General features: G+C 48.7%; 2 protein-coding genes across 10 annotated transcripts in view; both read right to left on the bottom strand.

Annotated features, from left to right (window-relative positions):
* Positions 1-4,546, bottom strand: part of LOC133504441 (von Willebrand factor A domain-containing protein 5A-like) — an 11,912-nt gene extending 7,366 nt beyond the window's left edge. For 5 of the 8 annotated variants that reach the window (XM_061826667.1, XM_061826668.1, XM_061826669.1 and 2 more), the window contains exons 1-8: positions 3,888-4,546; positions 2,933-3,135; positions 2,641-2,863; positions 1,873-2,039; positions 1,658-1,772; positions 1,416-1,591; positions 949-1,037; positions 725-869 (exon numbers count right to left, since the gene is read on the bottom strand). In XM_061826667.1, coding sequence (XP_061682651.1) covers positions 725-869; positions 949-1,037; positions 1,416-1,591; positions 1,658-1,772; positions 1,873-2,039; positions 2,641-2,863; positions 2,933-3,135; positions 3,888-4,278 — 1,509 coding nt within the window. In that variant the 5' untranslated portion in view covers positions 4,279-4,546. Of the gene's footprint in view, positions 1-724; positions 870-948; positions 1,038-1,415; positions 1,592-1,657; positions 1,773-1,872; positions 2,040-2,640; positions 2,864-2,932; positions 3,136-3,392; positions 3,472-3,798 lie in introns of all 8 variants that reach the window. The other 3 variants (XM_061826672.1, XM_061826674.1, XM_061826673.1) reach the window with 2 other exon arrangements.
* Positions 4,547-4,635: 89 nt separating this feature from the next.
* Positions 4,636-15,400, bottom strand: rilp (Rab interacting lysosomal protein). 2 transcript variants are annotated; one of them, XM_061826678.1, is made up of 8 exons: positions 14,908-15,400; positions 14,384-14,495; positions 9,834-9,955; positions 8,619-8,804; positions 8,235-8,398; positions 6,706-6,854; positions 6,557-6,631; positions 4,636-5,754 (listed from the first exon to the last, which is right to left on the bottom strand). In XM_061826678.1, exons 1-8 carry the CDS (start codon positions 15,259-15,261, stop codon positions 5,741-5,743), a joined length of 1,176 nt encoding a protein of 391 aa, XP_061682662.1. In that variant the 5' UTR covers positions 15,262-15,400; the 3' UTR covers positions 4,636-5,740. The 2 variants fall into 2 exon arrangements, with proteins under 2 accessions (XP_061682662.1, XP_061682661.1); XM_061826677.1 differs by having other exon boundaries at positions 4,640-5,754; positions 6,732-6,854.
* Positions 15,401-15,621: the final 221 nt, after the last annotated feature.

The raw sequence follows: 15,621 nt of genomic DNA, 5'->3' as shown, positions 1-15,621 counted from the left end.
CACAAAGGGGCACTCGAGCGGAAAAGGTAAGCGTGAGACCGGTGGAATATATGTGCCGAGGAAGTGACTTTTTACCGGTCCGGCACTGTTAGCGCTGCGCTAGCGTGTAACTGCTGTGTCGCAGTGATTCTTACCGGTATGTTTTTTTTTTTTTTAACCGGCCTTGTTAACGTTAGCGCAGCAGCGTTAGCATGAGCGCGGCGGCGCTAGCGTTAGCACGGCGGCGCTAGCGTTAAACTCTCTGTGTACCGTCTTTTTTTTTTGTAAATATCTCGTGTTTCAATGTGGGCACTCGCGGCTTTTACACAGCTGCAGCGTACGTATGTACCAAATGGTATTTCCTTTACAAATGTGTAGGCCGGGAATTAGGGTAAATAAAATATGTCATACTCATCGATCGAGATGGATTTCGGTCGTCCAAATTGTCCGCAAACAAGTTTTGTTCGGACCGACCAATCGGAGGACGGAGAAATCCTGCCGTCAATGAAGCCAAACTGGCCAATCGTGATTGATTGATTGATAATAAAGTCCCTTTGCTAATATGGCTTGATTTCGTCGTTTAAAGGGCAGCGCTGCTCGTTCTGCACCGCATTGCGATGTCGGCAAAAAAGAGGCTGCCGCAAAATGCAGAAAATCCGAAAATGTCACGCCCCAAATCCCCAAAAATTGAAGATCGATGTTTGCGATCATCTTAAAGTGACCTTGACCGTGACGGGCCACCTACTCGCCGCGGATGACCGGGAACGCGAGGCCGCCCGTAAATGTGCTTGAGGGGTCCGAGGATCTCCGTCCCCCCCAGGTTGGCCTGCATTTCCTCGACTTTCTTCAGAGCCGCTTCCACCGTCGTCTCGGTGTACTCCCTACTTTTACTGCAGTGACAATACACGCGAAAACGAACGTTACGAGGCGGCAAACGAGGTGTCGGACCGGCGAAGGGTCGGTTCTTACGGGAAGACGTGCTCGAAGGAAGACCCGAAACTGTAAATGTTGAAGTAGCAGCCCAGTGGCAAACTTTTCAGAAGAAGCAGCAAAGTGTCCTGCGTCAAAAGTGTGACCAAAAAAAAAAAAAAAAAAGGGGGGGGGGGGGGGAGGGAGGGAAACTATTGGAACAAATGAAGTACATTCATTTTCGGAATGTTCAGTGTGCAGCTTTGTCAACACGGATTCCGGTTCTGGTTCTACGGAAAAGGCCTGGACAGCCGCGTGTATTTTTTCCAACAGCATTATTGATTTCGTCCTATTTCGTTCGTCCATTACGTTGTAAAAATGAGGCAGAATTGTGGTCTGCAATCAATGGACAGAAGATTGTTATGACTCAAAAGTAGGCGTGCAACATAACGAAACGGCAAAAATCTCAAAATATTCTCCACACCTTTACAATGACAAGAGAAGCGCATAAGTGACATTGCGAGTACCCTGGCGCTGCTGATGCGGGTCTCGCTCTGATTAAGTCCACCGAGAGGACAATCCATACTTCCGGACCGGTCCAGCAGGAAGACGAACTCCCCGCTCGTGGCGAGCGAAGACGTGACTTCCGGGGGGAACTCGGGGTACAGACTCAGCATGACGACCGCGTCCCCCATCAGCGTGCCTGAATCCAGGGAGGTGCACGTGAAGCGCTGCCAAGCAAACGACGAGCGAAGGATTCGGACCTCACCGGGCTCGGCGGACGCCTTTCCCGCCTCCACCACGGCAGTCGGCCGGTGAGCGTCCTCGTAGTAAATCAGCAGCTCCACGTCCCTGTCAAACTTGTGTCCTGCAGAGAGTTTCACCTGGCCCCGCCCCCGGTGACCCCCCCACAACACAAATACTACATCAGGTGCTACGCCCGGAACGGAAGAAAGACCCGACACGCGCGAGTGTCCCGCGTACGAGCGCCTGGGTTTGCTCCTCGTTGAGGTACTGCAGGGGCTCCAGGGAACAGTCGGAGTCCACTTTGGAGACCCGACGGGGGGACGACACCCGGGCGGAGAAGGACAGACTGTAGGGCACGAGGGAGGCGGGAACGGACGTCACCTGGACGCCGGCGACTTCACTTCCTGGAAACGTATACGTGACAAAATGTACGCTATGATGCGGTGTGAACGTCGTAGAACGTTACAAATACTGTAAAGCGTTGCTCAACGGCGTTTCCGCGTTCAATTGAAATACATGTTCAATTTTGGTTGACATTTCCTGACCGTCCAGGCACACAGCAAATGTGATCAATGCACATAGGCCAGTGTTGTTTATGATTTTTAGTACAATTTGATTGATTGCCAGTCTATGAAAATACTTGATCATTATCTTCCCCCGATCTCAGATACGTCCGAGGTTCCAGAACTACGCTGGCCTGGAATATAATAAATTGTGAAACACTTTTGACATTTCGGAATTTGGTTTTTTTCGGTGACAAAAACAAACACAAAATACAATTGAGGCCCATTTCACAGACATTTTGACTTTCTCGGCAAGACGATTGGCTCCCGCGTTGCGGCAAGGGTAAAACTACGCAGATGTGCGCCTTGAAGTTTCACCCTAAAAGCTCACGGCGCCAACATTTTGCGGGTACTATCAAATCATACGTCGACCGGACCAATGCATCCATATCGCTGAAAGACTTGTGAAGGTAGCGATAGGCCCCCGCTGCAGCGGTCCCACCTGGAGGTCGGTAGCGAGGGTTGAGCACCGCGGGCAGACAAAATCTCAGGCCGCCGTCGGCTTCCACGGCCAGCTCGACGACGTACTCCAGCCTGATGGAGGCGCTCTCGCCCGGGGGGAGGCTGCCCACGCTCAGAGAGAAGATATCCGGGCTCTGCTCGCTCTCCTCCAGCAGAAAGGCCCGCTGGCCGGAGCTCAGCGCGTCGTCGTACTCCTCCCGGGCCTGCGGGGGGCGACGCTCAACGTCGACGCCGTCTCCTTCGGCTCGCTCACATTTTTCGGCCTCGCTCACCTGCGTTTTCTCCTTCACCTCGGCGACAACTTCGGTTCGGCCCATCTTGGCGCTGAAGTGGCAGACGGCGGCGTCGGCGGGCAGAGGGAAGACAAAAACCGCTTCGATGGCTTTGTCCTCCTCGTTCTCGTAGCGCAGCGTGCAGGCCGCGGTGGCCACGTGGTCCTTCACCTCCACCTCCGCTTCGATGCCCATCAGGGGAACTGAAACACGCAAACACACGTCAATCACCAAGCACTGCTCAAATGTGAAGATTCCATTCACACTGGTGGCAGCCTTCTATTTACCTTCTGTCCCAACAGATTTCCACAAAAATAAGCTCCATGAATCATTTATGTACTGAGCGTAAGTAAAGCGCGTCGCTCACCTCCGACGCTCATTGGGATAAGCGGCCCAAAAAAAGCACATTTTTTTTTTTTTTTTGGGAGCCGTACCACAGTTGATTTGAAAAGTTTTGTACCTGGCATATTGCTGACAGTGAGGAGACCGCATCGGTTCACCATGACGACGGCGGGTCAAGAGGTCACGTTCCGATATTGCTGACGCGGCGCAAAAGCAACGAAAAAGACACAATCAATCAATTGCGACTTGACTAAAACGGCCACAGAAATAAATGGAAGCAGTGAAGAAGAAGATGATGGACGGATAGCACACTTTTTTTTGAAAATGTATTTTCTACAAATAAAATATTATGGCATGTGGAATGCAGAAGCTCCATCCAATATTGATCTGTGTATTTCTATTCACTTTTTGTGGCATGTTTTCTCGGTGCTGTGGCAAAAGAAAAATGTCTGCCGGTCTCGCTGATGAAAAGGAAACAAGCGGATGACATCTAACTCGCGACATTCGAATCGGGCTCAGCTCACTTCGGAACGACGCCGGCACCGAACTATTCCTGCTCAACGCGGCTGCTGCACGCGACGCCGTCCAACCGAGAAGAGGAACCCGATCCTACCTTCCGCACGCGGCGTCGAATTCTCCAAAGTGTTCGACTGGACCCGGAAGAGCAGAGGGGGGAAACTCCGCGCTTCGCGTTGGAATCGCGCCACCAAATATTTACTTCCTGGATTCCATCTTTTTAATTGGGTGCGGCGGAATGTTGATCGTGTTGGCCTCGCAGTTCTGAGGACGCGGGTTCGAATCCCGACCCCGCTTCGTGTGGAGTTCGCATGTTCTCCCCGTGCCTGCGTGGGCACTCCGGTTTTCTTCCCGCATCCCAACAACACGCAACATTCATCGGACACTCTCAACTGCCCCGACGGTGTGATTGGCTCCGGCGCTCCCGCGACCCTGCTGAGGATGAGCGTGTCATCATCCAACTTGGCAGCTCGGAGGAGGAACCGCATCGCGTGCGAGGTTGTGAGCACAACTCCCTCATTGAACGGGAGCCTCTCTCTCAGTCATGCAGGCCTTACAGTCGCCACCGGGTTTCCTCTTCCCCGTGTCCTTCGATTCAGCCACGTGGGGCATTTTTAAAATTGGGGATATTTCACAAGCGCCATCTTTGTCTCGTTGCCGGAAGCCGGACCGCGTCCCGTCGTCCGAGATTCCAGGATACGACGCCGTTAACTTCAGCTTTTGCCAAAATGCAATTTGCAGTTTCAACCTCAAGAAATACCTTTTTAATTCATTGGATTATTTTCTTTCAAATCCATCGCGGTCAAAGAAATTCTCAGGGCTTCAATGAAATATTTGTGTTAAATCAACTTTTATTATGAACATTTCCATACCACATCAAAATCTGTTTGGTTTTTTTCGTCACACAAATGTAATTCCAATTTTTTTTTTCAGAAATAAAATCCACGCTTACAAAAATAAACTGAATATTCAATCGGAGGAAAAATGATTTGAAATGTTTGCGTCATGATTTTGTGCTGCCTTTCATATTTTAACCATAAGTGCTCAATGCTGAGGACAACAAGCGGATTATTTTGTTGTAAATTCAAATGTTTACGCAGGTGCTATGTGCAAGGATGAATGTGTTCTCAAGAGCCAATGCCACGAAATTAGACTTATTTTGGAGCATTATATTATGTTTAAAGCGGTCTGATTTCCAAATGGTGCAATTAACGCGGAAGGCAAAAAAAAAAAACAAAAAAAAAAAAAAAAAAAAAAAAACAAAAACATCGTATCGCAGTGAAAATGTTCCCTTTTGCCACAAAAGTCATAATAATGTCAAAGGGTCATGTTAAATATCCTTTTTTTTTTTTTTTAAAGAAAAAATCAATTTTGAAAAAGGTTTGCAAAGCCCCCAAATATACAACGTCTACGCTATTTACAGTCGGACAAAAAACTCGTGAGAATTGTGTCCCGCCACATTGAAACGTACCTCAAACGGCGCTTTTGAATCATTTACATAATTGCACATTTCAAATCCTTGTGAGGGTGGATTTCTCATTTCAAATATTGAAAAGAAATAAAAGAAGCAGACATATTAAGAAGAACTTTTTTTTCAGGTCATTGGAATTAAGCATTCATCTCGTATAGTGAATGGTAAAATTATTGTTATTTTTTTCTTTTTAGACTGGCAAAAAAATTGCAGGATATAAAAAGAGCTTTTTTTTGGTTTTGGTTTTTAATTGAGAGACGTTTGTCTCCCCTTCCAGTTGCATAGCGCGTACATTTGTGAAAAAAGGCTGGAAAGCTTAACAGAAGCGCAGAAATAACGGTGGGGCCCGTCCGGGTCGCGGGGTCTCATCTAACGCGGACTCCCCCCCCCGCCCCCGCCCCCGCCGGCCTCGGAGTCGCCGATGATCTCCCAGCCGGACGTGGCGTTGCTCGTGTGGGTGGGGCTCCGGCCCGACCACGTCAGGAAGCCGAAGCTGCGCCGCGCAGAGACAGACGGGCATGAGGTTAGCTCGGATGGGTGGGGGTGAGTTTCGGGTGGGGGGGGGGGGGGGTAAATATAGCGGAGCCTGAGGCCAGTTGACAATAACGGGGAGGGAAGACCTTGGATTGACCCAACTTGAGCTGTTACTCGACAATGCGTCAGCCCCCCCTCCCACGGGATTGTTGAATGACCCCATTTAAAAAGGAAATGTAGCGATTACAGCCAATGTGACCCCCCCCCCCCACCCCACCACCAAGAGGTCAGCACAGATGAGAAACAGTGGAAGCATAAAATGTATGGAAAATACAGGACAGTACCGATAAGTACTGCGTGTGCACCCCGAGGTGGCAGTAAAGTCACGTATGTGAACCCCCCCCCAGGGTAGATTTCATGCTGAAAGATGATTCAAAATAACCGACACGTAATTCTGCCTCTTACAACGCACGCCCAGAAGTTTTATGTACGTATTATAGATGGGTCAGGACCCAAAAGTTCCCTCTGCCGCTTACGCCCACGAGCAGAAGCCTTCGCTTGTGGGCCAGCGGAGGGATTTTAACTGTCTTGTAATCAATATTTATGTTTTCAGTAGCGTTCCATGAAAAGCGGTAAAAACTACTAGAAAAAACAACAACATTATAACATGCCAATTGCAGCAATATTGCAACAGACAAGTACGACACATCATTTGTTCAAACCCCCCCCCCCCAAAAAAAAAAAAAAAAAAAAACGAAGTAAAGCGGGGCCAACATATTAGTGAGGAAAAACCGTATCGCGTTTGTTATGATGTGACTCACAGGTTTCGAATGCGGGATTCTGCCGGCTTGTCGGTCCCGTCCACTTCCGTCGCAGGGCCCTTGTCTTCCTCATCACTAGCGGGGGAAAAAAAACAATATTTCATAAAAACGAAAAAAAACAACAACGTTATCTTCCCTTGAGATAAAACCTTCTGCACACGCTTTGGGGTTTAACCTGCTGGAGTCAGGCGGGGGGATTCCAAGCATCTTGGCTTTGATGACTTTTCTTCTTTTGGTGATGGCCGATCGGACCGCTTCCAAGAGGAAGCCGGGGCATCGGTCCTCGTTCGCCATCTCCCTGGAGACACGGCGCCGTTAGTCCAAACAACCAAGCAACCACCTTTTTTTTTTTTTTTTCATTTTTACAGACTACAGGTAACAAAAAAAAAAAAAAAAATCAAGTTCATATGCTGTATTTGACGTGATTCTGTTCATAGTGTAAAATCCCTTTTAGAGCGTCAAAATATCCTGACAACGAGGTGAGTTTTGTTTTTCCCAAAAGATTGATCATTTCTATCAAGCTCGTGCCGTTTCCACGGCGCCGTATTGCCGGACAAACCAAGCAACAGACGAGACAAATATTATTCAAAAAGGTCATTCTATGGAATAACAGCCGAAAAGACCAGAAAATATCGATGGAATTCGGCAATGAAAGGGGATGGATGGTGCCCGACCAAAATACACGCACGCCTGTGTAGCGATCGCTTCATTTCAGGTAGGAATTATTCTTGTCAATCTCAAATTACCAAGAAATATTTAGAATGCCAAGTTGGCTCATTTGAGAACAATGCGTATTAATTGTCGCAGAGGTTTACGTAGGTTAACGTGTGGCCGCAATACGCTTCCGTGTACGATCCGTGGCGACGACCCCGTCCTCTTTTTCTTTCAATCATAGTGAAGGAATGCGAGTTTGTGCCAAAGCCGGGGGTCATTTATTTAAATATTGGTATTTGTATTGAATACGAGCTGAAAAGACGGACGGATTGTGGCAAAGGTTAACGTGTGGCCGAACACGCTTCCGCGTTCACCAGCCCTCAACCCGTCACTATGTGGCATTTATTCTTAATTGAGAACAGATCCAGCAACAAAGTATTTGTATGCGTCCAGACTTTTATACTTTCAAACTTTACCGCGAGTTGTCCAAGACAAGCGGAAGCGGGTTAACGGTCCAATTTCTTATCGGCGAAAACATCAACTTCGCCATTAAATATGGGTCCTCTTTGACCAGTTCATTGAATTTTTCCACATACCATCATTTCTTTTCGCCTTCTAAATGTCTAACGGTATCGGACAAAACTCTGGGCCTCGTATTTTCGTTTCGTCTCAACGGGCTTAGCATTCGACAATGCTTTGCTCGACCTGCAACACGGCGAGGTAAACAAAAGTCACGTGATTTTTGCACGCGCTCTATAATAAGTGGGTGAAGGCCACTGTTTGGCTCCACTCTATTCATGTTACTGCCCCCTGGTGGACGCAAAACAAATACAGTTACCTCTTGTGGTAATAGATCGGGGGAAAAAAGGGCAAAGATTGGTTAGGGATCAATTTTGAAGTCTCATGACATTGACAAATAATAATAACAACAAAGAGACTGTCAACGGGGCCTTTAAAATTGCAAATTTGATATATTTCCTGGGAAAAAAAAAAACAACCACCAACCTATCGAGAGTGAACGGACCTTTGATAGTAGTTCAGCTCCTCTTGCACCAGGAAGAGGTTGGTTTTGAGCTCATTCCGCTCGAAAATGATGTCACGCACCTCCCTCTTGGTGAAGCAAAGCGGGTCCGGGTCCTCGTGGTGGTCTGAAGGCTCCGTTGCACCCGTTGCCTCACTTGGACCGGACTAAATTGGACACAGGAGGGCGCTACATTGACTACAACGCGCACACAAAAACCCTGCAATTTCCTTTTGCTCCTTGGAGATGTTCGGAAGTATTGATTGAGTTTCATATCGCAGCAGTGAGATCTGCCGTCAAAATTTGAATATTTACAATGTCAAGCGAGCACCCTTCTGAATGTGTTCTTCATTGGTTAGGACAAAAGACGATAAGCGTGCGTCGTACGTGCGCGTTGCTGTTGGCGGCGTCCATCTGCGCCTGCAGCTTTTCCGCCACTTTGACTTTCTCCTTCAGGTCGGCCTCCATGTCGGCTTTCCTCTCCACGGCGCTCTTGAGCTGGGCCTGCAGCACGTTCTGCTTGCGTCGCAGCTCGCCGTTCATCCTCATGAAGCGCTCCAGCTGCTCCTGGAGCTGCGCACAGCCCACCGCCAACGTCACTCGCGTCCGGCGCACTTTGCGCGCAAGCAAGATGAGGAAATTGGAGCGTTTCTGTGTGGCCGGAAAGCCGAAACCAACTTGAAACAAAGTCGATTGCGAATGCGGTCGTCGTTGAGCTCACCGGTCCGGAGGTAAATAGCCAACGACGCAGTCACACGGTACAAAATGGAGACGGAAAAACTGCTCAGACGCGACTACGTTGCCACTAAATCTTTCAGGCGACTCACCGTCTGTCAGCTTGTGTCCAACACGGCTCCCGTCATGGATTAAAATTCATTTATCATCCCCAAACCACAATTGTACACGTTTTTCCTCTTTTAATGTGATATTTATACACAATGTCGCACGTTGCAGGTGAGTCCCAATTTCTAATTCCTTCCGTTCTCCCCGCAGCGGAAATCCAGGAATGGCCACGAATGTTTTGAGAAGTGCTGAAAATTTCATGGGAGACGCCCGACGGCTGACGACGATCCGAAATCCGACAAAAATCCGGGCAACATTTTGTGAGTCGAAAACAAACTCACCCGCGTTTTGATGAATGAGAATAGACATAAACGCACCGAATGGCAAAGTCATCTGATTATTTGGCAGCCATCAGATTAATCATCATGCGCTTGGGGGGGGGGGGCAAAACATTCCAGCAAACCACAATCAATACGGAAAAAATCAGTTTGGCCTTTTCCAGATTCTCAGGCTGCAAATATCACATTTTGTTAAGATTAACACCCCAAGATAGCAATATAGATATGTCAAAAATATGATTTTTAAAAAAAATATTCAATTACTATTTTTTTAACCACACCATAATGCCGACTTTTCTGACGGGAACATCACAAACCCGAAGCCATCGCCAAGAAATTGCATTCAAGCAACCGGGAACGCAACGAAAACGCGCCCCCTTTTGGTGGAAGTCGCCAGTGCAGCGCCAGTAAGCAGAAGAAGAAGAAGAAGAAGAAGAAGAAGAAGAAGAAGAAGTCTGGAAGTTTTCCACGTGCCGCTTACCGCTTCGGCCTCCTTGGAGATGGTGCCGATCTCTTGGCCTTTGGCCCTCAGCTCATCTCTCTGCTTGTCCACCACCTGCTTGAGCTTCAGCATCACTTCTCGCTCCTGCCGCTGGACGCCGTCTGCATTTGGGGAGACGGACGATGGCGAATTTGGACACTTTATAAACAATCAAGACAAAGTCAAAAAAAAAAAAACTGCCGGGAAAATTCTGATGTATTATTTACTTTATAATCCGCGCGTGAATGTTCCAAAGTGTCTGTGGACGTGTGTGTGAATTTCGACGAAAATCCCCGCGCTCAGACCAGCAAAATATGACAAGGCAGTTGTGTTTCAGACATGTGTTTAAAAGCGTTATCATTACTATTTTGTGCATATTTGCAACTTAAACTGTGAAGCCAGCAAAATGGAGTTTAGACGTGAGCACTTTATCAGGTGGCCTCCCCCTCAATCAGTCTGCGATCTTCTGCAACTCGCTCGTCACGCCAAACCCGCGATGACAAATTTCCCAATTTGGAAAATTGTTCGGAGTCATTGCATTGATGAGAAAATGTTGGCTCCTGATGTTTTGGGCTTGGGAAAAGAGGAACCTTCAGACCTTTGGGAATTAAGGAAACTGGAATTACAACTTTGACTACGACGTGAAACATTTGGAATTTGACAAAGAGATTGAACTTGAAATGTCCTCTGATTCATTTACTTCCTCATCTTTTGATATTAAACGGTATGCCAAAATGGTTTCTCCTTTCGATGACAAAGAAGTTGATAAGTACGTCCTCTGCTTTAAGAAAGTTGCTGAAAAGTTGAAGTGGCCCAAAGGGTCATGAACTTTGCTATTGCTACGTGCTACACACGCGTAACAAAAGACAAAAAGATCAAAAATGGGAATGAGAAAGTTCAAATGTTGCCCAAAAATAAATCCATCAAACCTTCGTTAAATAACGTCAGTTACGACAGAATCGGGGAAAAAACAGATGGTCGTAAATGAACCTTTAACAACACAAGAAGACAAACTGGTTTTTCAAGTGGGCGGCACGGTTGGCCTCACAGTTCTGAGGTCCCGGGTTCGATCCCGGACCCGCCGGTTTGCTCCCACATCCCCAAAACACGCAAAATTAATTTTGGACAAAAGTGTGACTGTGAGTGCGGCTGTTGTCTGTCTCCGTGTGCCCCGCGATGGGCTGGCGACCAATTCAGGGTGTACCCCGCCCGCCTCCTGCCCGTTGACAGCTGGGAAAGGCTCCGGCGCTCCCCGCGACCCTCGTGAGGATAAGCGGCTGAGAAAACGGACGGATGGTGACGGACTGAACAGTAGTGCTTCTTTTTATTCATTTTTTTAGTTGTCCTGTTCATTTCTTGACATGGTTCATGTAACGTAGTCGTGTCGTGTGCAAAAAATGCCCCTGTCCATGGGGGGGGGGGGGGGGGGGCTTGGTGTGCGGTCATGTGACTGCCTGGCTGGCTCCGTTTGATTCTGTAATGCAGCCAAACGTCACGAGCGGTTTTGTCGGAGCGGTCATGTGACAGCGCCCGAGGTGCCAATAAAAGACAGAAACACAAGCAGCAAGCGGAACGTCAAAAGTCCATCAATGGAAGCGTTAAAAAGTATGTTGTACTATAACAACGCTGAGAAGTGCAACTTTATTCGAAATATTTCCTCGGGAAATGTGCTTGAGGAAATCAAGCACGCACGCGCACGTTTTAAGGCCCAAAACATTTGAAGCGTCCGAGAATTCGACGCGGCTGCATGACGACACTGCGAGGCTCGACTTGCACTTGAATTGCGGACAACAAACTGGATCCTTCCGGCCGCAAGTTGTGCTGCTCGAATAACAAAACAACAAGTCGTGCAAGCGACTCCACCCTCGACGCGAGCGACCCATCTGGGAAAAGCTGAGCAGACACGGCCGTGATGTCATCCGGGGCAAATCCCGACCAAACTTCACGACTGTACTGCAACATCCTTCCCGTTTTCCACGCCGCTCGTCGTCATCACGAGGGTCGCGGGGACGCCGCCGTTGACCTCAGGAGGGGGACAACCGATGGAGCGCAATCGAGTCCTCAGGGGAACCTAACGTGTGTTTTTGGAAGAGGAAGAGAGGAAGTCGGGGCACCCGCGGAAAACGGTGACGCCAGGACAGGCTGGGCGACGGCCAAACTTTTCTCGTAATTGCTCTCCTGCCGGCTGTCTCGGGCCGTTATGACTGTGGAACGGTACCAATATTTCCATCCATTTTCTGAGCCGCTTATCCTCACGAGGGTCACGGGGAGTGCCGGAGCCTATCCCAGCTGTCAACGGGCAGGAGGCGGGATTACGCCCTGAACTGGTCGCCGGCCAATCGCAGGGCACACGGAGACAAACGGCCGCACTCGCAATCACACCAATGGGGCAATTTAGCGCGTCCGATTAATGTGGCGTGTTTTTGGCAAAGCGGAGTTCCCACCCGGAGAAAAGCCACCCAGGAACGGGGAGGACGTGCAGATTCCACACAGGCGGGGCCGGGATCGAACCCGGGACCTCAGAACTGTGACACCAGCTGAGACACCGTGCCGCCTGGCCTCATCATATTTTCATCAATTCATGAACTGGTTTTGCGATCAGAAATGAAGTGGCGCGGATTTTCCAACTACTGTCCGTGTTTGGTAACACAAAAAAATGCTCGTACTGTCTCAACGCTTTCATTTATGCTACATGACAATTTTTAAATTTTGGTCCAGATTTTCACACCAATCATGGAAATTGGCGCACTTGGAAAAATCATGCGGTGGGCCGGATCTAGTACCCCGAACCTCGAGTTTGACACCCACGGTCTACATCTTCATGGCAAACGCGTTTCTGTGTGCAGTTCACGTGTTCCGCCTGTGGTGGCGCTGTCTCGTACGGTAGCTTCAATATGAGTGTCCGTCTGTACGTCAGTCCTGCGATTGAGAGGTACTGAGCGCGCAGTACTAGTGTGTACAGTACTACACTCGCTGTACCCAGCAGTACTGCGCTTCCCCATTCTAAACCAGCTGCGACAGATTCCAGCTTGCCCGTGATTCCGAAGAAGAACAGTTGGTGCAGATAAGATTTTGTGTGTGCGCGCGTGCGTGTGCAACTGCTCTTTGTATAAAATGTATTCCAAAATCTACATGAGCATTGAGCAATTTATTAAAAAAAAAAAAAAAACATGATAATCTCTGATTTGCTCCACAGTGCTGCAACCCTCGGGGGGTGCGACAGTATTTCTCAGGCACAGGGGGGAGGCCGACTATGATAACGTGCAGCACATTGGACCTTTTTGGGTGATTTTTTTTTTTGGGGGGGGGCACAGACATAAATCATAGCATAAACGAATGCACTTCACCCCCAACACTCTTCGTAGTCGCGGCTCTTTGAAAGTCGTAACAGGCCTCGGTCGGCCATGCTTGAAACGGAACAGGAAGCGGCCATTCTGGGTCATTTCCGGGTTCCTTCATAAAAAAAAAAAAAAAAAAAAAAAAAGAAAACTCCTTCTTGGGGATTTGCCCGAATTAAAAATGGTTTTCAAGGCCTGTATTGTCAGCCGTCAGTGTGCCATAACACAAGGAATTTTCAAATATCACATCACTGCTCAGAAAACGATTCATTTGGATCTTTGTTCATCCACATATGCCAGCAATATGTTCACATTGGTACGGTGCAGTAGCTGTAAAGTGTTGGGCTCACAGTTCTGGGGTCACAGGTTCAATCCCGGCCCCGCCTGTGTGGAGTTTGCGTGTTCTCCCCCGTGCCCGCAAGTGTGGCTTTTCTCCGGGTGGGCACTCCGGTTTCCCTCCAACACCCCAAAAAGGTCCAACATTAATTGGACGCTCTAAATTGCCCCGTCGGCGTGATTGTGAGCGCGCCTGTTTGTCTCCGTGTGCCCTGCGATTGGCCGGCGACCAGTTCAGGGCGTACCCCGCCTCCTGCCCATTGACAGCCGGGATCGGCTCCAGCACTTCACGCGACCCTTGTGAGGATACGCGGCTCAGAAAATGGATGGATGGACGTTCACATTTGGTTACATTTTTTTTTTAATAAACTTGAATGTGTATTATGACTCTATGAACTCCTCATTTACTTACAGTTTTTCATTTTCCCCCTTTTTTCCTAATCTTTCCATTTTAGCGCAACATTAATGTTCAAACTGTTACGCTGGCTTACAATAGTAAAAATAATAATACATAAAACCTCGACTTGACTTTTTTTTCATGAACATTTCCCCAACTACACGACTGCCTTTTAATGTTGTAATGATGGCGGTTCTTTGAATTTAATTTTGGGTGTAAAACATTCAAGAACCACCACAGTAGTGTTTAGACTTCTTTGATTGTGATATGAGGTTATGTTTATGTACAATATGTGGCTTGGTTAATTAAATAAATGTGAAACGCTGGCTCGGGAAATTGCAAAGATTTTTTTTTTTTTGCCAACGCCACATAATGTGGGTGGACTGTGGCATGAAAGTTTGATCACATCCATCTTCTCAGCCGCTTATCCTCACACCATTTGCCATCCAAAAAGTACCTTTAGTACCACTTGTACGTACCCTCGTGCGCGTGGCTTCCCTTGAGCCTGTCGTGCAGCTGCCTGTTGTCTTCCTGAAGCTGCTGGATTTGCACTTGCAGCTCCTCACATTTGCGCCCCCGTTCTTGCTCCTCCTGCTCGCCCAAACAAGACCAAAAAAAAAAAAAAAAAAAAAAAACCCAAAGAGAAGTCAGCCGACGCGCAAATTCATCCACTTGAAACTTGTAATAACTCGAGAGTTTTTAAGGTGCGGTTAGGGTCATGCCCAAGTACTGTTCGCAGGAACCTACGCGTATTTTTTTTTTTTTTTTTTAAGAAATAACAGTCATGCTAAGTATTAGCGTTAATGTAACAGAACCAATGAAAGTAAGTGCAGTCAAAATTGCGAGTGACTTTGGCTGCAATGGGTCGAAGGTGCGCACAACGTCGTCCAAGCTAACGCGAGTGCTCGACGTGCACGTAACACGACAGTCACGAAGCCGTTGTAATCGCGTAACAGTCAGAGGCGAACCGGATCCGTTGGAATTCGGCGGATTCACATCTCACCCGCGTTTGTCCATTCTCGTTGATTTCGTCGCCGTCCTTGGGCGCCCGTTTCTTGCGCTGCAGCCGCAAGCTCTCGAAGGCCCGCAGCAGCTCTTCTTCGCGGTGCTTGTGCGCCCGGTTGCTGGCGGCGAAGCTCTCCAGAAGCTCCAGAACCTTCACCAGCCGGGGGACCAGGCCCAGCACGCTCTCTTTGCCGTAGCCGTCGATGAGCCTCTCCAGCTCGGCGCCGATGTCTTTGGCGATCTCGTAGACGTCGTCCACCGTCAGGACCGAGCGGTTCTTGTCCAAGTAGCCGCCGCCGCCGCCGCCGTCCGCCGCCGCCGCCGCTTGCCTGGGAGACGCAGGTCGCTCCATGTCGGCTTGTCATGCTCCGCTTCGGCGGCAACGAAACCGAAGGTGACTCATCGCAAGCGGCAACCGCCCACAAAAAGTCAATTTAGAAGGGCAGGAACGGAAAAGTATTTGAACCTGCTCATGTGGTCACATAAACAGAAGGAGGGAGGGAGGGAGGGGGGGGTTAACTAGGACACGGGACTGTGCGTACTCAACTGCGCGATAATAACTGCCGAGCTGGCTTGCCTGCAGTTGGAACCTCCCACTTTTCCGACCAACGGAGCGCAAGCGACGCATGCACACGCGCTTTCACAAACACGCAAGCCACTTGCGTGACAGGTGGTCGCGCGACATCCTCCCGCCACAGCGTGAAAATCGAGT

Source organism: Syngnathoides biaculeatus, chromosome 8 (assembly GCF_019802595.1).
Source record: "Syngnathoides biaculeatus isolate LvHL_M chromosome 8, ASM1980259v1, whole genome shotgun sequence".
Lineage (NCBI taxonomy): Eukaryota > Metazoa > Chordata > Actinopteri > Syngnathiformes > Syngnathidae > Syngnathoides > Syngnathoides biaculeatus.
Note: the sequence above shows the minus strand (reverse complement) of the source record. Positions and strands in the feature narration are given on the sequence as shown.

Excerpts from the sequence above, each read along its gene's own strand:
- rilp (XM_061826677.1), bottom strand. The coding sequence starts at position 15,261 with ATGGAGCGACCTGCGTCTCCCAGGCAAGCGGCGGCGGCGGCGGACGGC. Across the intron at positions 14,496-14,907 it reads ACGAGAATGGACAAACGCGG|GAGGAGCAAGAACGGGGGCG; the intron begins GTGAGATGTGAA and ends TTGGGCGAGCAG. Across the intron at positions 9,956-14,383 it reads GGGAAGCCACGCGCACGAGG|ACGGCGTCCAGCGGCAGGAG; the intron begins GTACGTACAAGT and ends CCCCAAATGCAG.